The 25,994-nt window shown below is 42.5% G+C and overlaps 1 protein-coding gene across 2 annotated transcripts in view; it reads right to left on the bottom strand.

Annotated features, from left to right (window-relative positions):
* PLCB1 (phospholipase C beta 1) overlaps window positions 1–25,994 on the bottom strand; it is a 1,417,494-nt gene that overhangs the window by 462,149 nt on the left and 929,351 nt on the right. For both annotated transcript variants that reach the window (XM_029593506.1, XM_029593507.1), the window contains exons 11-12: window positions 8,177–8,334; window positions 5,214–5,296 (exon numbers count right to left, since the gene is read on the bottom strand). In XM_029593506.1, coding sequence (XP_029449366.1) covers window positions 5,214–5,296; window positions 8,177–8,334 — 241 coding nt within the window. The remainder of the gene's footprint in view (window positions 1–5,213; window positions 5,297–8,176; window positions 8,335–25,994) is intronic.

Raw genomic sequence — 25,994 nt, 5'->3', positions numbered from 1 at the left:
TAGAAAGACATGGTTTAATGGAACAAAGTCATCATGGCTTTACCAAGGGCAAGTCTTGCCTCACAAATCTGCTTCACTTTTTTGAAGGAGTTAATAAACATGTGGATAAAGGTGAACCGGTAGATGTAGTATTCTTGGATTTTCAGAAGGCGTTTGACAAAGTTCCTCATGAGAGGCTTCTAGGAAAAGTAAAAAGGCATGCGATAGGTAGCGATGTCCTTTCGTGGATTGCAAACTGGCTAAAAGACAAGAAACAGAGTAGGATTAAATGGACAATTTTCTCAGTGGAATTCTGTGTTTGTGTGTCCAGAGCTGAATCCAACCTGTGGCCCCCCACGGAACTTACCCCCGTGGGTATGGCCACAGTGTCCAAGGGTCCACCCAAACCTCACTAACTATAACACGTATGGAACACTAGCAGAACTACACTGGCTACCTATTGAACAAAGAATACAGTATAAAGCACTGTGTATAATACATAAATTAATCCATGATGAAAAAGCGGAGTGGCTAAACACAGCACTTCGTGTACATGTACCTCACAGAAATCTTTGATCGGCTAATAAAGCGCTATTAACTGTCCCATCCACAGTACTGGCAGGACCCGTACTGTGGAACTCAATGCCACTCAAAATTAGACTGCAGAGAAGCTTTAAACTCTTCAAAGTAAGTCTAAAAACCTGGCTTTATAAACAAGCGTTTTATAAGCAGAAGGAAGACAACAAATAAGCACTTATGTAAGTAAGCACCAAGCATTCAACTTTATTAAAATTGCTTTCTCCCATCTCCTATCTCCTATCCATCTATAATAGGGGCTGATGAGTAAAGATGGCCGGTGCCATCTTTAAAGATGGCGCCGGCCATCCAGTGCTCCTACCATGTGACAGGGGCCGGCCAATGGCACGGATACCCTGTCACATGGTAAGGGCAAAGGGGCATCGGCGCCATTTATTTTTAGAACAGGTGATGCCTGGGAACGTGAAATCTCTCCCCGAGTCCCCCCTGGATCTCTCTTCTCCCCGAGGCCCCCCTGGATCTCTCCCCGAGGCCCCCCGAGGCTTGATGGACCCTTGGTCTGACCCAGTATGGCATTTTCTTATGTTCTTATGTTCTTAACATTAAAAAAGCATAAATAATATCTTGGCATAGATATTGTTTGTTCCTTTGCTGGTTTTGTTGAAGGGTCAGGGGCGGATTGTCTTATCGGGGCTTCTGGCATGGCCTGGTGGGCCGGTCAGGTCAGTCACGTGACTGGTGTTGATCGCAGTGGGCCCTATGCCTTCAGAGCCACTGTGATCATTAGCAGGCACGCAGCAGTTCATTTAGCAGAACGGAAGCCTCTCCTGAGGCTCTCTGCTCACTTCTTTACGTTTGCTTTTGTGCAGCTGGAGCCACGTCTCCACCTTTGTCTCCCCTCCCCACAGCCTCTCTTTGCCCAGGTATTTTCAACATTAGACCCCAGAGCTTACTTCTAACTCTAAAGATGCTTCTTTGCTCAAAGCCCCTTTCTTGAATCTGGGCAGCCAAAACAGCAGATTTCAGCCTAGAAGTGTCTGCCAAAAGAATTTTTTTTCTTCCATAGTTCCACTGAAGCAATTGGAGACAAAGCAACAAATGGTGTGACTTGCTCGCATCAGAAAGAGGAACGTACTGCATTAAAAAAAAAAAATCCACAAGAAAGCCCTGTGACCTGTAACTTACCCATTACAATAAAAATCATGTTAGAATAACTCACTGTTGTTTATATTTTCAAATAGCCCCTTAAAAAATATCAAAATAAGAATTATGTCTGCTCTGACATAGTCCAAACATGAACTATTGAGACATTCCTGGAAATGTTTGTGGTGCAGTAGTCCTGCAGGGAGGAGAAACTCTGACCTCTATATAAAACAAACAGATGTTTACTGTCCTGCTCTTGTGACAATGCTAAAATGGAGTAATAATAATTATGAATGCTAAACAGAGCTTCTGCTGTCTAGAAATTGTACCAGCTGTGGATTTTTGCCAAGCTAGAGGCAGCTGGATATCAGAATATAACGATATAAGCTTATAGTATGATTTAGGTAAGATCGGGTTCATCCCTTATGGGTACCTTCCAAACTGATTCTTTTGGGCAAATCAACTCAGTGTATTCATTGTAACATAGTAATGGCGGCAGAAAAAGACCAAAATGGTTCATCTAGTCTGCCCAGCAAGCTTCCCAAGGTAGAAACTGTCGCTCCATGCAGGTTACCCCCACATTTCTTTTAATAACTGGCGCTCTGTGCAGGTTACCCCCAAGCTTTTTTATTTATTCCCATCCCAGGGATGGATTGGCCTATTGGGGAATCGGGCTTCCCCCGGTGGTCCGGTCTTGCTGGTCACGTGGTCTCGACTCCGCGGTGGCACCGAGTGGCTGTTAGTGCAGGCTGCAAGAGACCACTATCTTCCTCAGCCCTGCCTGCCCTCCATCAAGATAGGTGGCGAGGCTGCAAAAAAGTAGGGAAGAGGCCCAGAAGCAGTAGTTTCAGTACTCCCCCCTGGAAGTGAGGCCCCACCAGCGAAGAAAAGTGTGGGACTCGAGGCCACTGCAAGGAAGTGCTGCTGGGAGGAAGGCCAGGCCCCAACAAGAAAAAAAGAGTGCCGGGACTCGGGCCACTGCAAGGAAGAGCCGCTGGGGGGAAGGCCAGGCCCCAACAAAAAAGAAGAGTGCCGGGACTCAGGCCACTGCAAGGAAGAGCCGCTGGGGGGAAGGCCAGGCCCCACCGCCCTGACAAGGAAGAAGAGTGCAGGGGACTTAAGACCGCTGAAAGGAAGAGCTGCTGGGAGGAAGGTCAGGCCCCAACAAGAATAAAGAGTGCTGGGACTCGGGCTGCTACAAGGAAGAGCTGCTGGTAAGAAGGCTAGGCCCCGGTCCCCCCCGGCAAAAGACAACTGAGATAAGGAAGAAGGGAAGAGACTGGATGAGAGAGGAAGCGAGGTGAAGGGAGTGAGAAGGTTGAGAGAATGAGTGGAGTGAATGAGAAAGGGAAAAGGAGGCAGAAGGTATGGAATATGAGGTTTAAATGAAGAGAGGGAGATGAGAGGGAAAGGTGGGAAGGAAGTGAATGTGTAGGAGGGAATATGAGAGGTGAGTGGAGGGAGAGAACATAAAGAAGATGGGTGCTAGCAAGGCTCTCTCCTCCCCCCAGCAGAAAGACAACCTAAGAAGAGGAAGAATATTGGATGAGTGGGTGGGAAGGAAAGGGAAAGAAGGTGTGTGCGTGAGTAGGGAGGACAGAATTAGGCCTGGCATGGAAGAGAGGGAGAGACCTGGTAGGGGCCATCACAGCCAAAGGAAGAAGGGGTGGGGGAGAGAAGGAGGGCTGGTAGCCAAATTAATAAATCCCGTCCAGATGGTAGCAGAAGGAAGGTGAGAGAGAGATAACCCTGGTAAGGCAACATGTGTGTGTGTATAAGAGAGGGAGTGCATGAGAGAAAGGGTGATAGTGCTTGAGGGAGAGCATGTACGTGAATAGGAGGGAGTGCATAAGAGAGAGAGCATGCATGTGATTAGGAAAGGGAGGGCATGCATAAGAGAGAGCATGCATGTAAGAGTGAGAGAGGTCCATATATGGCAGAGAACATGTCCATGTTTGAGTGTGTGCCTGTGAGAGAGAGAGAGGAGCTAGCTTGTGGGTCTCTCCCCCCACTATTTATTTATTATTTTTATATACTGACATTTGATCTGAGATATCACATTGGTTTACATTCAGGTACTGTAGGTATTTCCCTATCCCCTGAGAGCTTACAATCTAAGTTTTGTACCTGAGGCAATGGAGGGTAAAGTGACTTGCCCAAGGTCACAAGGAGTGACAGTGGGACTTGAATGCTGGTCTCTGGGTCCATAGCCCACTGCTCTAACCACTAGGCTACTCCTCTTCCCTCCTACATACAGTGTCTATCTTGTTGCAGTTTCCTTTTCATTTTTTGTCTGCAGGTTTCTATTTATGCTTCATGGTCTCTTTTTTTATTCTGTATTAGGGACCACGGATTTTAAGACATGTACATGCCAGGTAGCTTTTTTTAATGTTTTAAGGGGTGTGTGCATATATATGTAAATTATATATGTAAATTATATTGTATGTGTAATTGGGTACCCATGGGCCAGTATGGAGAAAAATCCCCCGGGCCACTATTTTCCCACAATCCGCCCCTGTGAAGGGTTATATCTATTACAATCCTGAAGACTGAATAGTCTGAGCATATAAATACCAATAAAGAAGCTAAAACTGTAGTGGTATTTCCAACATAAAACTTTACAGAGTAATTGGGTAACATGAATAATATGGCACTTGAAACACGTTTCTCTGATAATATCCATAATACACCAGAAGGCAGTAAATCTCTGAATCTGTGGTCCCTTAATCTCTCCCTTAGGGTCCCTTCTTTCTCCTTGGATGCAATATGAAGGGAGGATCCACTGCTTCATCTTGAACTCTTTAATTCTCTCCTCTCCTCTCTCATGTGCCTTGTGGGCACCTCAGCAGTGATTAGCTTTAAAATGAGCAATGCTGTGGCTCTTTTTCATCTTCTCTCCTGCTGGTTACGGTAGCAGCTTTATATTTACTCCTCCTTCAACCAACTTTCAGATTTACCAGAATCCCTCAGACTGAGGACACCCAGATGACAAGATATAACCCTTCACTTCTTCTAGAGGATAGGAGAGGTGAATACAACTCCCACCTAATAAACATCACACAATGTGTAAACAACTTAAAAAAGAGATAAAAGTTATCAACCAGGGGTTGTGAGCTGGAATTAAATCTCTTAATTGACCGTTCACTTAAGCGGATTTAGCCATTCTGTACAAGTAACTCCTGTTTTTACCCGCATAGAACCCAAGTAAGTCTTTGAAAATGTATCCTAATAGGCTTAATGAGTTGGTTTTTTTTTCAGAATTCTATTTCTGAAGGTATCCAACATTTTAGTTCAGTCAGCAGCTCAGAAAAGTAATAATCTGAGGCGGATTTTGTCCAGAACCAGCATTCGACAACCACCTGAATGATGGAGCCTTTTAAAGAAAATGGCAGAGCTGTGTTTCGCTCTCCATCTCAAATGAAAAGGTAGTGGTGCCCATAATCATCCATAATGGATATTTTTCCTTGAATTGCACTTTTACTATAATTTATTCTTCAATGTGGAAACACATCTAAGTATTAGTTCTGTAATGGCAGAGTAAATTAATTACTTACGAATCAACGTGGTTTTCAAAAGAGAGAAGAATTGGATATGGCGATGTCTTAAATGCGCACTCAGCAATTGCTTCTATTACTTCCTAAAATAAATCAAAAGACACTTCCTAGTTTAGTCTCTAAGCTTAGAAAGTGATTAAAAAAATGAATTACCTGATTTCTTCTCAGAGAAGTAATAGCCCCATGCCTAAAGCAATCTGAACATGAGATCATTTACCATAAATAAAACAGTCCCGTGGCAGAGAAAAACATTTCAAGTAGGTTTGTAAGTGGTTAATAACCATATCCTCTATTTGGTGAAATTTTGGAGACAGACAAAAATGTATTCATGGAAGCAAAATCTACATGAAACAGAGCTGAACACCCCTTGGGTCAGCCTGAGAAATCTTTTTGCAGCCTGAGAAAAAAATGCAAAAATAGGAATATCTCCTGATATTTGATCACTTCTGTGGCTCAGGAATTTTGCAAAATAGAGGAACCAGTATATATTTCCTGAAACACGATAGCATTTACTGATAGAATGAAATTTTGCAGACTATGGGCCAAGAGAAATCATGTTTCAGGTTCGGGGAAACACACCATCTCAGTCCATCACATTACAAGAGATCATATGGTCATCTTTCACCAATCAAAGATAGTGTGTTTCTTAGCAAACATGGTGTTTAAAGAAAAAGGGTCAGATCAATAAATCTATATGACCTGCTGGGTATCATAAACGGTATGGGCAGCCCATGAATTTAGGCAGAGACACCAAAGGTTCAATCCATGGCTGCCATGTTGGTTTATATCTGAAATTACAATACTACTTGACTGTATCCTGAGGCAGACAATCATGTATTGTCGAAACACTACAATGTCAGCTGTCTAACGCCTCCCAAATGGTGGCAAGATCGCCTTTCAACTTGATGGCCTTTGAGAGCCTCACAAATGAATTCCTACGTACATTATAAATCATAACATCAGATAAAAAAGAAATCCTGCATCAGAGAGCTGCTCCTGGACATTATTGGAAACATACCAATGCATTGCTATTTTTAAAGTTTTAGTAGCCATATAAGATAACAGCTATTGTTATTTTAATTGCAACAAAAATAAGAAAAAAAAAAAGATAATAAGGTTGTGGGGAATAGTCTGCTACATGATTGAACCTTTGGTGTCTTTGACTAAATTCATGGGCTGCCACACCGTTTATGATACCAGCAGGACATAAAGATTTATTGATCTGACTCTTTTTCTTTCATTGGTTTAGGATAACTGTATTGGGGTCAATAGGTATATGTTGTATACAGTAAACATAGTGTTTATCCAGAAATGATAATCTATACATATTGTATTTATTAGTAAATATATAATTTTAGAGCCCAATTTTATAACAGCCCATGTAGATCTGAAGTCCACATGTACAAAGTACACAAGGCTTCAGCCCCAATTTTCAAAGCAGACTTACATGTAAATCCACTTTAAAAATTAATGAGTATGCATGTATCTCTGCATCACATATACACACACATTTTAACCCCTGCTTGGGAGTAGGTATAAATATGTATTTGTACTTTTATGCACATAGTTTGAGTCACCGGCCCAGTACCTTGGAACTCCCTACCTGTAGAGCTTTGCATGCTTGAATTCATCAGAACCTTTAAAAAGCTGTTGAAGACTTAGTTATTCAAGAGGGAATTTATGGAGTTGATTTGCATTATGTTATGCTGTTAGTCCATTTTTTTATTGCTTTTATGTATGTTTTATTGAGTCTTGTGAGCTGCCGAGAGCGCTGGATTGGTGACATATAAATTCTCGAAATAAATAAAAGAGTGTGAATGGTTTCCCTAGCCCAGCTCCATCCCAGGAATGCATCTTTGCAGTATGCAGAGAAGTATGTACAAAATTGCTCCCGCATGTATTGTTGTGTGCCTAACCTTGGAGTCATTTTCAAAAAGCCCATTTACCTGTGTACAATTGTATTTACACGTGTAAATACTTTAAAGTTACCCTTTTAATGGAAAAATGCACATATGGAATGAACTATATTGTGCTTATAGATATTTGGTAGCATTCCATGGTGCCTGCATTGAACTTCAGTTATCCTGACTATAAATCTGTATCATTAGGTAGCCCCACTTTTCAAGGCAGCACACTCAGTACCAGGGCTTTTTCCTTGCAAAGTCCCTTGCAAATTCCTGCTGCGGATTTTACAATTTTATTTTTTTTTTGGGGGGGGAGGAGAAGGATACACCTTCAGGGCTCAAGGCATAGTGCAAATGTTTCTTTTTCCTGTGTATCTGATCTGAGTGCCAATATGCAAGCTGGGCACACATGTAGAGTGTACTAAAGTCAAAAGTTTACGATTCAACTTGTTCAAGGGTAATTAATTGCCCTTAATTATTTAATTAATTTTCTTCTTGTTACATCCATAATCACAGCAGTAAATAAATTCCAAATTGATCTGTGTTTTTGGCCCATTAATCTCTTCCTAGGGGTTCTCCTTTCTTCCTGTGAGTGGAAAATAACTGCCCAGAGTTCATGGAAATGGATTCTCCAGTCTTTCAGTTCCCTTATCTAATAACTGGAGTCTGCTGCTTGATCTTTACATTTCTATAACTCGCCTTTCCTGTTCTCTTATACTGCAGTGCGGGGTCCCAGGTTTCTCCTCTCTCCTCCCAGTTCTGGATTCCAGTTTTAATACAGGCAGGGGAAAATCCATCTTCTTTCCACTCCTCTCTCTTAGGCAGGAAGGGTGGAAAAAAAAATTTCATCTCAAACAAAAATCACCAAATACCAAAACACTGAGATTCTACCTCCTGGGTTGGGTTAGAAAATGTATTTCTCTCACTTCCTGTAATTGATTACAAAAGTTTAGAGACAATGTTCAGATTGCATATCTACTGCATAAAGCATTGGGAGAACAATATTCACACATCATAGATTACCGTCAATTTCTTATTTCTTAAAATTATTCATAGTACCTTGAAAGATATTTCAGTCGTCATGGTGAACCCATGTGTAATGACTGGCTCTTCTTCTGCTGTTCGTCCCTTCCAGCAGTCCAGTTCCACACAACGACAGCCAGACAAGAGCACTTGACGATACATCTCAACTGAAGAGTTACCGGCCAGCTGCCCAGCTACGAGAACAAACCAAGCAGATGAGTTAGGAGAAACCATGCCAGGCTTACCACATAGTAAATATGCACAATAAATTTTTTTGATGTTATTGTCCTAAGCAGAGCTAAGATTGGCTAGGGTTAAATATACAACTTATTCATAAACGGTAACATTTCCCTAAAACTGCATTCCAAGAGAGCTACATTTATATCAGAATTATCTCTTTCAATTGAAGACAATTACAGAAAAGGCTGTTTAAAAATGGCGCCGGCCATCCAGTGCTCCTACCATGTGAAAGGGGCTGGCCAATGGCACAGTTACCCTGTCACATGGTCAGGGCAAAGGGCCATCGGCGCCATTTTTATTAGTGCAGCCGACGGCCCGAGACCGGGAGATCGCTCCCGGGACTTCCGCTAGATCACCAGGTATTTGTAAAATGTTTTGGGGGGTTCGGGAGGATGGGGGAAGCTAAGGGGTCAGTTTTAAAGGGTCGGGGTGGGATTTTTTTTATCGGGCCATCGGTGCCATTTTTATTAGTGGCAGCCGATGGCCCGAGAGCGGGAGATCGGTCCCGGGGATTCCACTGCACCACCAGGTACATGTAAAATGTTTTTGGGGGGTTTGGGATGGTAGGGGAAGGTAAAGGTTTAGTTTTAAAGGGTCAAGGTGGGTTTAGGGGTTGTTTTGGTGTGCCGGTTTTCCCGCCCTCCCCCCAAATAATTCCCGATTAATGATTTTTTCACGATAAATCGGGGGAATTTCTATTGTATCGCCCCCTTTAACGATTATTGACGATTTAAAAAATATCAGATGATATTGCAAATCGTCAAGAAACGATCCACATCCCTAGCAAGTAGCGACCAAATGGAGAGGGTCGGTACACAGCAAGTGAACTTTATTGGGCAATTTTTCTCAATAAAGTTCACTTGGTGTGTACCGATCCTCTCCATTTGGTCGATAAAAATCTCTGTGTCACTCCATGGTGAGGCCACACCTGGAGTACTGTTTGCAATTCTGATCACTGCATCTCAAAAAAGATTTAGCTGAACTGGAAAAGGTAAGACCAAACTGGAGAAGGGCAACCAAAATGACAAAGAGAATGGAACAGCTGCCGGAGATGGTTTTCAAGGGTGATGAGTCAGACAAACTGAACCAAATCACTGTGAACCTGTAAGATGTAGTAGGCCAGATTGACAAACTAAAGAGAAGCAAATAACCTGGACCAGATGGAATGCATCCTAGGGTACTGAAGGAACTCAAAAATGAAATTTCAGATCTATTAGTTAAAATTTGTAACCTATCATTAAAATCATCTATTGTTCCTGAAGACTGGAGAGTTGCCAATGTAACCCCAATATTTAAAAAGGGCTCCAGGGGCAATCCGGGAAACTATAGACCAGTGAGCCTGACTTCAGTGCCAGGAAAAATAGTGGAAACTATTCTAAAGATCAAAATCATAGAGCATATAGGAAGACATGGTTTAATGGATCGCAGTCAACAAGGATTTACTCATGGGAAGTCTTGCCTAACAAATCTACTTCATTTTTTGAAGGGGTTAATAAACATGTGGATAAAGATGAACCAGTAGATGTAGTGTATTTGGATTTTCAGAAAGTGTTTGACAAAGTCCCTTATGTGAGGCTTCTAAGAAAACTAAAAAGTCATGGGATAGAAGGCGATGTCCTTTTGTGGATGACAAACTGGTTAAAAGACAGGAAACAGAGAGTAGGATTAAATGATCAATTTTCTCAACGGAAAAGAGTAAACAGTGGAGTGCCTCAGGAATCTGTACTTAGACCAGTGATTTTCAATATATCTATAAAGGATCTGGAAAGGAATACGACGAGTGAGGTTACCAACTTTGCGGATAATACAAAATTATTCAGAGTAGTTAAATCACAAGAAGATTGTGATACATTACAGGAGGACCTTGCAAGACTGGAAGATTGGGCATCCAAACGGCAGATGAAATTTAATGTGGACAAGTGCAAAGTGTTGCATATAGGGAAAAATAAACCTTGCTGTAGTTACACTATGTTAGGTTCCATATTAGGAGCTACCACCCAGGAAAAAGTGGATAATACTTTGAAATCATCGGCTCAGTGTGCTGCAGCAGTCAAAAAAGCAAACAGAATGTTAGGAATTATTAGGAAGGGAATGGTTAATAAAACGGAAAATGTCATAATGCCTCTGTAACTCCATGGTGAGCCCGCACCTTGAATACTGTGTACAATTCTGGACACCGCATATCAAAAAAGATATAGTTGCGATGGAGAAAGTACAGAGAACGGCAACCAAAATGATAAAGGGAATGGAACAGCTCCCCTATGATGAAAGGCTGAAGAAGTTGGGGCTGTTCAGCTTGGAGAAGAGATGGCTGAGGGGGATATGATAGAGGTCTTTAAGATCATGAGGTCTTGAACGAGTAGATGTGAATCGGTTATTTACACTTTCAGATAACAGAAGGACCAGAGGGCATTCCATGAAATTAGCAAGTAGCACATTTAAGACTAATTGGAGAAAATTCTTTTTCACTCGACGTACAATTAAGCTCTGGAATTTGTTGCCAGAGGATGTGGTTAGTGCAGTTAGTGTAGCTGGGTTAAAAAAAGGTTTAGATACGTTCTTGCCAGAGAAGTCCATTAACTGCTATTAATCAAGTTTACTTAGCTAATAGCCACTGCTATTAACTGTATCAGTAGCATGGGATCTTCTTGGTGTTTGGGTACTTGCCAGGTTCTTGTGACCTGGTTTGGCCTCTGTTGGAAACAGGATGCTGGGCTTGATGGACCCTTGGTCTGACCCAGCATGGCAATTTCTTAAGTTCTTATGAGAAAAGGCTAAAAAGGTTAGGGCTGTTCAACTTGTAGAAGAGATGGCTGAGGGGGAATATGATAGAGGTCTATAAAATCTTGAGAGGGTTAGAATAGGTAAATGTGAATCAGTTATTTACTCTTTAATAATTCAAAAACCAAGGGACATTACATGAAGTTAGTTAGTAGCACATTTAAAACAAATTGGAGAAAATTATTTTTAAATCAATACACAATTAAGCCCTGGAATTCATTGCTGGAGGATGTGGTAAAGGCAGTTAGCATAGCTGGGTTTAAAAAAATGTGCACAAATTTTTGGAGGAGAAGTTCATAAACTATTATTAACCAAAGAGATTTTGGAAAAGCCACTACTTATCCCTAGGCATTAGCAGCATGGGATCCTGCCAGGTACCAGTAACCTGGACTGGCCACTGTTGGAAACAGGATGCTAGGCTTGATGGACTCTTGATCTGTCCTGGTATGGCAATTCTTATGTTCTTATAAGTGTTTGAGCAAGCTTATAAAATTTGACTATTTGACATTTTTAGCTATGTTGATATGTTTTATATATGTGTTCTCTTTTTTAATGATTTCTTATACTTATTATATTTCTGTTTTTAGGACTGATTTATTACCTAAGCTATGAAAATTGTCTGCTTTTATAGCTTCATGTGATTATATTTTGACAATTTTGTTCCCTACGTGACCTTTTTTTTTTTTTTTTTTTTTTTTTAGTAAAAGTGAGATATAAATAAAATTTGATTTGATTTTGATTAAATCTGTAATGAGTCTTCTTAATCTCTAGGAAAATATAGTTGTCAAACATTTAGAAATTTTATTTAAAACAAATATTGTCTGCTCACGTAGGCTAGTACTATACATTTATTTGTTTCTCCTCTTTATGTATCTGAATTCAAGAAAGCATGGGATCTCTAATGAAGTGATGACAACTATAATGCTAAATTAAATGGACTGATGAGCAGACTGGATGGGCCATACAGTCTTTTTCTGCCATTATGTTTCTATTTTCTATGTAGCTTTACTTTATTGGCTTAACCACTTTTCAAAAATAAAAACAAAGTGGTGAATAATAAGAGAACATATTAAGTTGTGCTAGAAGCAGTGTTTTAATGTAGAGAAAAATTTCACAGGATTTACTAAACTGTGGTACCCAAATGCCACAGTTTAATAAATCCTATGTAATTGTTCTCCATGTTGCCATCATGCCTGAGAACTTTATTTATTTATTTATTTATCTATTTATTTATTTAGAAACTTTTCTATACCGTTGCTAAGTTAAATACCATCGCAACGGTTTACATGTAGGCACATATTTAACTTTATGGGTTCTTGATCACGGCTTCCCATGATTAAAATAGGTCACAGACAGAGTCCATGCAATCCCCCCACTGCTGTGCTGTAAAAATGTATGTGGTCTAATGGGACCCATCCTCTGTCTCTCACAACCAGCATGTGTTATAAAATTTTTTCTAACACCCTCCTTTGACCCTGCCCTCATTAAAAAGATCAACCTGCCTGACTACGTAATCCCCCTACCCCCACGCCCCATGTGGACAGACAAAGGAACCTCTAGTGCAGTTGGTGTCATTCTGAAAAGCAGCATCGGTGGGGCAGGAATGGGTAGAGATCACTCCTGCACTCACTAGACCCCTGGGGACTTCAAGTAAACTTGGAGAGCTCTGGGGTTTTGGAGTGCGATTTCCATTGGGAGGGAGCAAGAGCTTAGGTAATTAAGGGGGTGAGTCATTTTAATGGGGGCAGTGTCAAAGCGCTTTTTAGAAATGTGTATTTAACACACACTGGAAATGCAGGAAGGAAGTCAGGGATTTTTACAATACAGTGGTGAAGGGTTTTATAGGGCCTTTGCAGGCCCAACTCCGGGAGCATCGCCAGGTGTGTTAATGATTTTTCTAGGGGAAATGCAGCTACGCCTCTGGAGGTGGAGCTAACTTTCTTGAATACTGCAGCTCATGAACATTTTCCACGAACTGCAGCAATCTTTAGCTTGAAAACGAGATGCTTTGCATGCATTTGCATGTGACACAGCTCATTCTCATGCCTGGGTTATGCCTGATTTTATCGGGCCTGAAAATAATGTGTGAAAGTTTGTGATAAAGATAATAGGATAATTTTGCACAGTATTTGAAGACACTATACATTTCATGCATTTTACTGCATGGTAAACAGGTTTTATTATATGCAAATATGTTAATGCACTGAGTAAACTGTCCCCTTAAGTAGCAAGCCCTCTGGGGACAAAGGAATACCTAAACTATCAAAGAAAGCTAAATCTACATCAATAAAGGTGCTAAACCATTTGGGAGGAGTGGGACCTGATTCAAGTGTAAGGAAAAATAGTGGAGACCGTCCTGCAGAGCAGAGCACAGCCATTGGATTTCAGGTACCAAAGGATGTCCTAAGTTGTATAGGAGCTTTCATCACCTGACATTTGGAGATCTTGTAATAGGGAAGCAAGGGGATTCCTATGGTTATGGCTTGTGACTGTGTAAAAAGAAGAAACAGATTCACCTCAAGGAAATATATTATTTGCAGAGGTCTAGAAGTGAATTTTCCCCTCTCCCTGAAAACGAATATATACCCTCACTCCCCCTTTTATAGCAAGGATATGAAAGGAGTGGGGGGGAGTAGCACTTCATATTCAAGGTTATTTGCTACACATGTTTTTAAAAAATTATTTCCTGCAAAAAGCTTTAAAATGCTTAAGAAGAATCCTTTTCTGCAGAGCAAGTTTGGCACAGTCACATGATGGTGCTTAGTGATATGTTACCAATTTCTTATAAGGAGCTCTCACTAGGGATGTGAATCGTTTTAGGACGATTAAAATTATCGTCCGATAATTTTAATATCGTCTTAAACCGTTATGGAACACAATACAATACAGATTCTAACGATTTATCGTTATAAATCGTTAGAATCGTGAGCCGGCACACTAAAACCCCCTAAAACCCACCCCCGACCCTTTAAATTAAATCCCCCACCCTCCCGAACCCCCCCCCCAATAACTTAAATAACCTGCGGGTCCAGCGGCGGTCCGGAACGGCAGCGGTCCGGAACGGGCTCCTGCTCCTCAATCTTGTCGTCTTCAGCCGGCGCCATTTTCCAAAATGGCGCCGAAAAATGGCGGCGGCCATAGACGAAAAAGATTGGACGGCAGGAGGTCCTTCCGGACCCCCGCTGGACTTTTGGCAAGTCTCGTGGGGGTCAGGAGGCCCCTCACAAGCTGGCCAAAAGTTCCTGGAGGTCCAGCGGGGGTCAGGGAGCGATTTCCCGCCACGAATCGTTTTCGTACGGAAAATGGCGCCGGCCATACGCGTATGGCCGGCGCCATTTTCCGTACGGAAAATGGCGCCGGCAGGAGATCGACTGCAGGAGGTCGTTCAGCGAGGGTTCCGGCGCCTCGCTGAACGACCTCCTGCAGTCGATCTCCTGCCGGCGCCATTTTCCGTACGAAAACGATTCGCGGCGGGAAATCGCTCCCTGACCCCCGCTGGACCTCCAGGAACTTTTGGCCAGCTTGTGGGGGGCCTCCTGACCCCCACGAGATTTGCCAAAAGTCCAGCGGGGGTCCGGAAGGACCTCCTGCCGTCCAATCTTTTTCGTCTATGGCCGCCGCCATTTTTCGGCGCCATTTTGGAAAATGGCGCCGGCTGAAGACGACAAGATTCAGGAGCAGGAGCCCGTTCCGGACCGCTGCCGTTCCGGACCGCCGCTGGACCCGCAGGTTATTTAAGTTATTTGGGGGGGGGTTCGGGAGGGTGGGGGATTTAATTTAAAGGGTTGGGGGTGGGTTTTAGGGGGTTTTAATGTGCCGGTTTTTCGATTTTTCGATTTTTCGATTTTTAACGATTTTTAACGATTTTTCACGATATTTTACCCCCCCAAACGGCAACAATACGATTCCCTCCCCCTCCCAGCCGAAATCGATCGTTAAGACGATCGAGGACACGATTCACATCCCTAGCTCTCACCAGCTTTTAGGAAATAATTCAACAAGGGGCCCCTGAGCCTCCTCAAGCACATTATTGATAGGCCCTAACAAATCGCCGAATGTGCTGAAAACATCCCTCCCCACAATGGTTAAAAGCATGAGCTGGGAACTTTACGCTGCAGGAAAAAGGTAAGGGGCTGGTACATTACCATGAAGCAAACGCAAAGTCTGCCAGTGCTCTTTGATCCGCAGCTCCCGCCGGCCCTGAATCTTTCAGAGGGAACTCTGGGCCTAATATTCGGCCACTGGCTGGATTGCAGAGTTAGCTGGATAAACATATCTGGTTTTCTCTGCTCAGACATTCAGCCACCCAGCCGCTGAATATCCATGGCTATTTCAAAGTTAGCTGGATAACGCTGCTTTCATGCAGTCCTAAAGTTAGCCAGATAGCATTGAATATTGGAGTTTACCTGCTAAGGCATGCATTTACTAAGCTATGATAAGGGTATAATGCATGAAAAACAGTATTTAACATGCATCCAATAAGCATCGTTTATTGCACGATATATCCATATTATGGACATATCACACATTTTTCCCCCCAATTAGTTGCTTTGCATGCATTTTAATGCATTAAAAGGTCCATATTCAGAAGCATTTAGCCAGATAAAGGAGAAGTAAATTTAGGAGCTTATCTGGCTAAATTCTAGCCAGATAAGTTAGGGGCATTCCGGGGGTATGAATTGGAGGAGATGAGTTAGCTGATATTCAGAGTTAGCCGGATGATTTATCTGGCTAACTCTGGTTGCCCTTTAGACTTGTCCTAAAGTTAACCAGAAAAACTTTAAGATAGCCAGGTATGTTCTTCTGTACGGCTTCACCGCTGAATACATAGCACTAGTTTGCCATGTACATTTCATCCGCCTAACTAGCCGAGGCACACAGTGATTGAATATGGACTCAAAATTTACAAACGCATGCAAAGCAGCACATGCATAGGTAATACTATGCAAATAAAATATTGCGGCTTGCCTCAACTAATGTACGCCACATTGTTTTAAAGAATTTTCAGAAGCTGAATTTAACTAATCCCAGAGACAGTGGGATGTTAACATCCCATTGTCCCTGGGTTACTTCTTAAAGGGCCACGTGGCCCAAAATACCCCCCTTCCCAATGATGAAAACGTCTCTGGGGCAAAGGCCAGTCGGTGACATTTTGGAATATGGTGTTGAGCAGCCCAATGCCTAGGGTGCAAACCGGGCCACCACTGGACCACCAAGGTGTCAAATTTTAGGTAAGGGAAGGTCTAGGGAGTGGGAGAGGGAGGCATTGCTGTACATCTTTTAAGTGTATTGTTTACACTTTTTAAAGGCTGCATCACCTCTACAGGTGGCAGAGGTCTTCTAAGACCACCGGGGTTTTTTTTCTCATTGGGAAAGGGGAGATTTTGGGTCGCATGGATCTTTAGAATGATGGCGACCCAAGGCAAAGCGGGTCACCATCACATTTTTCTCCATTTTGCTATAATATTTTTTTATTGTAGGTGTTTTCTATGATTAAAAAAATATTGCAGTGAAACTGTTGCAAAGTTTTCCCATGGAGGAGCAAAATATCATAGGAAGGTCTCCCATTTCGCCCCTACTGTGTTAAAATATTATGACTTGATAAATGACCCCCTTACAAGCCGATGTAATATCATGCGCTGAGCGTAGCGCACAGGTTAACAAGAGCTTAGATGTGCGTTTTGGATGTGCATCCATAACCCACCGAAGTAATAAGGGCATCAGCACATGCAAAAAGCTCGTCCATACTCGCGTATAGCGAATAACACTCATCATCACATGTAAATTCCCTGCAGATGAGGCTATCAATTATTACTACGCAATGCAAAAAATCCCCGTGCGCCTAAGGCACACTTTTTAACCCATCAAATTTTACACCTGCCTGGCGCAGGCATAAAGTCTTCCCGTGCATCAAAGGTGCAATTTAAAAACAAAAAAAACTGCTTTTCTTTGGTTTCTTCTACTTAGTATCATCACGATACTAAGTAGGAAGAACCACAGAAAACAGTACCATGCAAAAAAAGTCTTGACCTAAAAAAAAAAAACCATGCGGGCTGGTGTGCACATGTTATAAAATCAGGGGTCGGCACGCACAAAGGGTTGCACATTTGTGCAACCTGCGCGCACCGACGCCTGCGGCCTTCCACAGTTCCCTCCCAGGCCGCTCCAATTTAGGAGCGGCCTGGGAGGGACCTTCCCTACCCCCTAGACCAGTGGTTCTCAACCCTGTCCTGGGGACCCCCCCAGCCAGTCGGGTTTTCAGGATATCCACAATGAATATGCATGAGAGAAAATTTGCATGTTGTGGAGGCAGTGCATGCAAATTTTCTCTCATGCATATTCATTGTGGATATCCTGAAAACCCGACAGGCTTGGGGGGTCCCCAGGACAGGGTTGAGAACCACTGCCCTAGACTAACCTTCCTACCCCTTCCCCTAACCTTCCTGCCCCCTAGCCCTATCCTAAACCCCCCAAAATCCTCTCTTACCTGTTGCGCCTGCTTTGAGCAGGCACAGGTTGCACATGCCAGCACCCTGCTGGCACGCGATCCCCCGGCACAGCAGCAAATGGCCGCTGGGCCGGTCGCCTCTATCCCCGCCCTTGTACCTCCCTTCCCCGCCCCCGGACCGCCCCTTTAAGTGACCCTGGGACTTACACGCATCCTGGGGGTTTATGCGCGTGGCCGGGCCTTTGAAAATAGGCCCGACACGCTTAAGGCCACTTATGCACGAAAGTCTTTTAAAATCTACCTCAAATTGGGTGTCCATTTTGGTAACCTGCACACATAGGGCACTTACTATTAATTTATTCACTGCTTCACTTACTGCCGATTGGTCCATTCGCTGTCACATGTCAGTGAATGGACCAATCCCCTTTCAGAAGGCTGTCCTGAAAGAAACTGGTCCTTTCACTGACACTTGACAGAAAATGACCAATCAGGAACAGCCCTGCCAGGGAATGGGGAGGGAGCTCTGGGTAGGTTGTTGTGGAAGCACAGCCTCTTCTCCTGGGCGCTCGATGCAGAGCGCTAGGGATGCACAAATTATCCATTGTGCATCCCTTTTTGCACGGCAGCTCATTTGTGTACTGCATCGAGTACCAGGAGAGGTGGATGTGCATGCATTCAAAAAGAGTGCATCCATTTGGACACGTGTTTTTTACATGCATGATATTGCATCAGCCTGCTATTTAGCTGGATAGTTGACTGCACCCCACAATGCCTTTGTCCCACTTGACTTATCCAGCTGACTTTTTAGTCAGATAAAAAGTTATCCGGATAAGTACTGACTACTGAGCACAGCATTTGAGTGACACCATTTGTTCAGCTATGTCCAAAGTTAGCAGGAGAAAATTAATTTGCAGGTTTGTATTCACAGACCTGCAAGCTCCTGTGTGGTTTGATAATTGTTCCCCCATATACCCTCAACACTCCCACTCATGTGACTGCAATATTGTACACTGAAAGAGCATCCAAGAGATAGCATGATCTTGTCACAATTCAGAGTGTCATCCTACCATTGCAACAGCCAGTAATGGCTTTCTCTGCCAAATAGAAAGAGCAAATACACGGTAGCCTTTATAATCCCTTGTGTGGCAAGTGCAAATGCTTTGTGTACAGAGCCATAACATTGCAGGCTGTCTATATTTCCAGTCTATACTTCAGCACTTTGGATTCAGCAGTGCATTTTTCCTTGTAAACTAATTGGTATGTGTTCATATGAAAAATACTCCCCAAATGCTAATTTAATCTTTTTTTTTTTTTACATATGATGGCTTTATTTCTAATTTCTGCACACATTCCATGTTAAATCTATAATGACTGATATTTATTATATATTTTTATTGACTGTAAAAATCTTATTTTTCTATATCACCAACAATGAATTTGCAGTGAACAGAAAGTCATGATCATGACGAGAATTTCTGTTACCCTGTGTGAATAGTAATGATTTTAATTGTTACAATATGGAGTTTGTTAATATTCTTCGCCTGCAGTGATTTGTGAGAATTATAGTTACAATTCCTTTCTGAGATATGGAGAAATCACCTGGAGAGCAGTAACCCTATTTTATTGAAGCTAAACACTGCAGTAAGTAATTGAGCTAATCTTTGGAATGCTATATGAATATGTTAGTCTATTTTGGAAATCAGGATGATTCATAAGCCGTTTGATTATTTGCTGGCTCAGAATATGAGGAAGATCTAGCATTTCAGCCTCAACATTGCCTAGAGCAGGCAGAATGCATTCAAATGAGAGTTAGAAATAGTCATGGTGGAAATGAAATTGGCAAACATGTGACATTTCATAGGATTGCAGCAGCCATGACTGACAGGTGGTTTCACCCCTCTGTGTCTAAATTATTTACTCCAGTAATGGAATAGTTAATCTGACTTCTTTCCCCCGACCTGTGCATGCCCACGGGAATGCCTCTTTTTTTCTGCCACTAAAAGTATGCAAGCTATGAAAGCTGCACCTACTCCTAGCTACATTGGACAAGAGCGATTTCTGATCAGGCCAGTTCACCGAGCCAAATGACTTTGAAAGCTGCCCTCATAATTTTACGCCAATACTAAATCCCTCTAAAGTAAGTCAGACAGCAGTAGCCGCCTCCCCATGTGGGCTAACTGAAGGACTGGTGCAGAGCTGATGCTCTACTCCCCATCCCAATAAGGCAGTGTTGCTTGGAGAAAATGCATATTCATAGGCAGGCACAACTGCAGTGCACTGGCCGCTTATTTGAACCCTTTCCCACCTCCCGCTTCTCAGTCCTGAACAACTAGGCACAAGGGAGCCTGAGGAGAGACTTTTTTTTTTTTTTAACTTTGTAGGCCTAGCTCTTGAAAATCAGACAATTTGAATGGAAGAAATAGATCAGGGGCAAGAATGATTTAAGGAGAGTTAGGGCAAATCTGAGCCCACCTTTTGCAGAACAAAATGTTCCCACTCTCCCATTAAGGTGGGTCCTTTTCAGGAACACCGTGAGGGTTCAAATGCAGGTGCAAATGGCAAGAATGAACACTCGTAGACAGCAAGTCCTCCATTCCTTGGGTTTGGGGTGCCTGGCTGCAGGTTCTCCAAAAGACGCATTGAATTTGTAAGCGCGTTGTTGAGGAGATGGGGGCGCAACATTGCTCAAGATAAACTAGGTTTGCTGGGGCTGGTAAGGCAGCCGAGCGCTAACAGCACTGCATGCTACGGTGCAGGGGGCTTGAATTTGAGTCTTCTGTCTGATGTGCACTACATGATGTCAGGTGCATCACCACGGTGACACAGTAAAGTCCAGGGAGGGAAGGACATGGAAACCTCTGAGGATCAAAGGAGAAGCACTAAAAGTAAGTCTTAGAGAATACATGTGTTACTTATGTATGCTGCATGAGGGAGGGGAGTCAGAAAGAAAAAGAAATGAGTAGAGAATGTGTTCAGTAGAGCGAGTGCATTATCAGGCTAGGCTCTCACAGTTTGTCCCTCATTCCTGTAGTTCTATACATGCATAATAAGGGCTGAAGCTGAACAATAACGCTTTGCTAATTGAGGGGTAGATTTTCAAAAAGTACGCCCACGCGTATTTTTGTTCACGCACCAGGCGCAAACAAGAGTACGCCGGATTTTAATCGATACGCTCGTAGCCGCACGTATCCTTTAAAATCCGGGGTCGGCGCGCGCAAGGCTGTGCAAAATTAGCAGCCTGCATGCGCCGAGCTGCGCAGCCTGCCTCCGTTCCCTCCCACCCCCCCCCCCCTGCACCTTCCTCTCCCTTCCCCTACCTAACCCACCCCCCCAGCCCTATCTAACCCCCCCTATCTTTGTTGGAAAAGTTACGCCAGCCCAAGGCAGGCGTAACTCGCGCGCGCCGGCTGTGCGATTCCCCGGCCCGAAAGCAGTTTCGGAGGCCTCAGCCACGCCCCCGAAACACCCCTGGGCCGGAACCACGCCCGTGGCCCCGCCCCCGGATAATGCACCGCCGCAACATGCCCCTGACATGCCCCCCCAGGAAAGTCCCGGGACTTACGCGCGTCCCGAGGCTTGCGCGCGTCGCCAAGCCTATTCAACATAGGCTTGGCGCACGCAGGGGGAACTCGGGGCAGATTTTCGGGGGGTACGCGCGTATCTTACGCACGTACCCCTTTGAAAATCTGCCCCTGAGTAACTCTACTTTGTAGACATATAAAATGTCATGTTTTCTAAAATAAATAAAGCTGTAACGCTAATAGATTTTTATACTTCAAGATAACTAGTTGTTATCTGGGGAAGGGTGCATCCAATTGCCTATAATATGCTAGTAAATGAGGACAATGAGCCTGATTACTAAGGCTTCTTTCCCTTTTTGTGTCTGTGGGAAAAATGCTTAGCAAATCAGGCCCCATATTTGCCAAAATGGCAAACGGTTTAACTTGAGGAAACTTGGAGATATTTTGCCATTAAGATAACCACCCCTGTTTTGTTTGGGTTAGAAACATTGAATATATTTTGTTTGGTGTATATATTTTCATCTCTTTTTGCTATGCCATTATGTCTGTGCTTTATCCTGAAGGGTGTACAAAGAAAATTATGGAAAGAAGAAGTCTGGTATAAAAAAGATAACTTGTTAGATAACCGAAAAAAAAATTCATATACAGTATAAATACCCACACATACACACACACACAGGAGTGAATTTCATAAGGCCCGCAAGTGCAAATACGGGGGGTTAGGCACGTGGCTGCATCCTGCGCGCATCAAGCGCATTTTAGAAATGGCCCAGCCACGCGCATAACTCCTGATATGCGCAGAAGTGCCGGGCCTGAAGAAAGGGGTGGGCTGGGGAGGGTGCGGGGTGGGGTCTGGGCAAAGAGAGGCAGGGTGGGGTCGAGCCAGAACAGCACCATTAGATGCTGTCCCGGGGAAGCAAGCGACGGCATCCGGCCGGCGTTTGGAGTTACTTCTGCTCCAGAGGAGCAGTTAGTATAAAAGCAAAAAAACTGGGGATAGCTAGTGTAGGTTTAAGGGTCAGGGAGGGGAGGGGGAGGAAGGAAAGGGTTAGGGTTAAGGAACTGGACAAAGGCTGGATCTTGTCATTGTGCAATTCTTTTAAAATCCCACCTCTGTGCGCAGAAGAGGCCACACGCCCACACATGGGCGCGCAGATATGAAACTCCGGCGCGCATTTGCATGCGGGAATTGTATTTTATAACATGCATGCACCAACGTGAGCATGTAATAAAATAGCTACATCCACGTGCACACGCTGGGAACCACGCGCACATGGATGTGTGCACGGGCCTTTTACAATTTCCCCACAGTGGATATTGAAAGTCTACATCCTTTTAAACATTTTTCACGTTTTTTATGTCAGTGCATCAGTGTTAAATGAGGAGTTTTTTTTTCAGCTCAACACACCATACTCTATACCTTCAAGATGAAAACTGTTTTGTTGAGGGGACAAAATCTAGAAACTGGGCAATGTATATAATGTATCAAGTGCTCAATGCAATTATAATCAAAAAAATTCCCAAAAGGAAAAAAAAAGCACTAATGTTGAATGTTCAAATTAAAAATAATATTTATTCTTGAATTACAAATATTAAAATAAATGAGTGGTTCCTTATATAATCATGTCTAATGTGTATTTAAAAATGAATGTTGCTAGATTTATACACTGTTACATAATACACAATGTGAATCTTGTGTATCACCAGCAGCACAAGAACTGCTCAATATATCCTGTTATCATGTGAATCAGTGCAATTTAAAACAGGTGGGGTCAAATCACTTGGTGTATTCTTTTGAAGGCAATTGGTAACACAAGAGCTTTAAGTATTTTGGACTGATACAGAAATACAAGGGGGTGGACACTTATCTAACCAAACTGTTACATATTTTTATTTCCACTTACATTTCTAAATAATTATTGCATTTATTTTTCTCTTAGAAGTTGCAGGGAAGGAAGTATTGATACATGAAACAAACAAGCATTGTTTTAATGCATTTCACTTCCAGACTACAATGCAACAAAAGATGAACATTTTGGAATAGGGTGTAGAATTTCTATAGCTACTCTGTGTATATATATTTATTTTTTTTCATTTGGTTCATAAATGTTACAATAGTTACTGTATATATATTTATTTTAACTTGGTTCAAAAATGTTACAATATTCTCCAAGAATAAAGCAATACTGCTGTTAAATAAAAAATTACCAAAAATCAGTACTTGATGTACTGCCAAGAGTTTCAACTGGAAGCCTGGAGAAATGGTCGTTATAATTAGAAATAAATTCAGACAAGGGCATGTGTTTCTCTTTATAATTTGGTGTAGCTATTGTAAAGGCTGCCCTTTTAGTGAAGCAAGCAAGAAAGAGAAAAACAGTTAGTATGAAATACTGTATATAAACACAAGATGTCTGAATGGAACTGTATGCCTAATGATCACAACACAATTTGTTTCATTCTCTAAATAATAGCACAGATATGAAAGATTTAATTTTCAAAGCTAAAGAAAATCATCCTCAGACTCTGAAGTAACTAGAACAATGAGACACAATAGTTCAGCACTAGAGGGATGTGAGGAGAGAATGCTCATGAGGGAGGAGACAAGGCCCACTGCAGAGAAGCAACAAGAGACTGGGGAGAGAAAGGAGTGGAAACACCGCAATAGAGAAAAGAAGAGATGATAAAGAAGCATCAACTAATAGAAAAAGAGACAAATAGGATTGGAATGTGAAGCAGGGAGAGGTAAGCAAGGTTGGGGAAGGAGAGCGCAGGCTGAGGCGAGATAGGAGAGAGAGAGAGAGAGGAGAGAAAAAGAGAGCTTGAAAGAAAGTTTGCATTCAGGAAGAGGAAACTTTGAGAAGTGGGATAATCTGGTATATAGATTAAGGTTTGGAGAGCTTTGGTGAAGAATAGGGGAGAAACTGGTTTGGGAGGGGAATGATGGGCTGAGAGAAGAGGATGGGGTACAAAAGAAGAGAATCTCAGGGAAGAGGGGGAAAAGAAAAAAAGAGGTTGGGATACAGAGGAGAGAGGTTGATAGATAATCTGGGTGAGAAATAAGAGAGTTGTCTTCATGGATCTTGGCAGAATTTACTGAAAACTTAAATTATGTGGATTCAGATAATGGAATCATGGGAGGCTGTGATATATTTATTAGACCAATATATTATAAAGATGTTTTAGTACATGAACTTTCAAGACAATATAGGTCCCCTGTATAGCTGAACCATGAACTTACATTGTCTCTAAAACTCGCCATCTTTTTACTTTGGTCTAGAAAAAGGTAATGTGCAAATACGTATACCACCTTACTGGAATATCCACCCTAGAAAACAAATCAGACTCTCAACCTTTAATACTACCAAATAGAGACCTTCATAAGAAAGGAGCATGAAAAATTGCCAACCAGGCTAATAATTTGCTCCTAAAGATTAAACCTCTAGATTTTAATCATTGGTCTCTCAACTTAGTTCCTTTAAAGTCATGTACCTAGGTTTAGAAAAAATTTTGATTGCAATTTAAAAATCAGTGCACTTATCTTATAAAGACCAAAAAAAGGTCAATTCACTGGAGAGTCCTCTTAAAGTGTCTCGTATAAATGTCTTTCTTATGCTGTATTGAATGACAGCTTGAAAAATGAGGAATATCCGCTTATCCCAGCCATGTTTCATAAAGCCCTTCTTCAAGGACAGTTTGTTATTCAGGAGATGAAATCCTCCTCCTCATCATCACCATGTGCAAGCTTGACATAAAAATTCTCAGTGGCGTACTCCAGCAAGCTAGACGCTTCTGGTTTGCATATGATTTGAGCCTATCATCTGTTTTGGGGTTGGTTTACCTGTTTTCTAGAAAAAGGTAAAACAGCTGAATAGATTTTCAAGTGCTGAATATGTTAGAAAATGCAAAATGCCAATGGACATATATATAATAGTAAAAGGAGGGAGAAGAAAATAAAGTGTGAAAAAAACTGAAATGGAGATAAGAAAGAAATAATGAAAAAGGCAGAGCAAACTAGCTATCCAAATACACACAGCACATGGGACAATTATGCACATTGTTTTATTTTTGAAATGAACACGTATCTTCCTCTTCTCTTCCTCTATCCACTGTATCTTATAAAATCCAGCGTAATTTTGTTTGCGCCTGCTGCGCAAACAAAAGTACGCGATCGCGCAGTTTTTAAAAATCTACCCCTTTATGTATGCCATTAGGCAGGAGCAATTCCCACTCTCTCCTGCTCTGACCTTCTGATGATAAAAATGGAACCGGCTGATTTAATGCTCTCCTTTGTTTGAACATGCAAGGCAAAGGAAAGTGTCAGGTCATCTAGCATTTCTTTCATCATCAGAGCAAATGAGGCTGAGAGAATGGGGATTGCTTCTACCCCATCACCGATCTTGGGGGGGAGAGGGAGGATATCACAGAATGGTACGCTTTGATCTTGGGTGGAAGGGGACATCGGGGCATAGCACCCTTTGCCTGACTTCAGGGCAAAGGTGGGAGAGGTCAATGTGGTCTGGCACACTTTCTCAGTTCCCAGCCAGGTCTGGGTTGAAGACTCGTGGGGTTAACCTGTTGAGCTGCAGCAGGCCCTTTATTTACTGGGAAGGGGTGGGGCTACTGAAAATCATGTGGGTTAATGTTAATGAGCTACTTTGCAGACATCTGCATGTCATACAGCTCATTAGAATATGTTGTACAGGGTTTTTTTGGCATTAATGGTAGCATAAATGAGTACATTGCTATTAACATGATTTGTAGGACTTTAATGTGCATTAATATATTTTAGTAAATTGGCTCCTTAAGGACCTACATATCTACAACCTAGAAAAGAGGAGGATGGGGGGGTGGGGATATCATAAAC

Source organism: Rhinatrema bivittatum, chromosome 3 (genome assembly GCF_901001135.1).
Source record: "Rhinatrema bivittatum chromosome 3, aRhiBiv1.1, whole genome shotgun sequence".
In the NCBI taxonomy this organism is placed as follows: Eukaryota; Metazoa; Chordata; class Amphibia; order Gymnophiona; family Rhinatrematidae; genus Rhinatrema; species Rhinatrema bivittatum.
The sequence above is the reverse complement of the archived record's forward strand: the minus strand, read 5'-3'. Positions and strand labels throughout refer to the sequence as shown.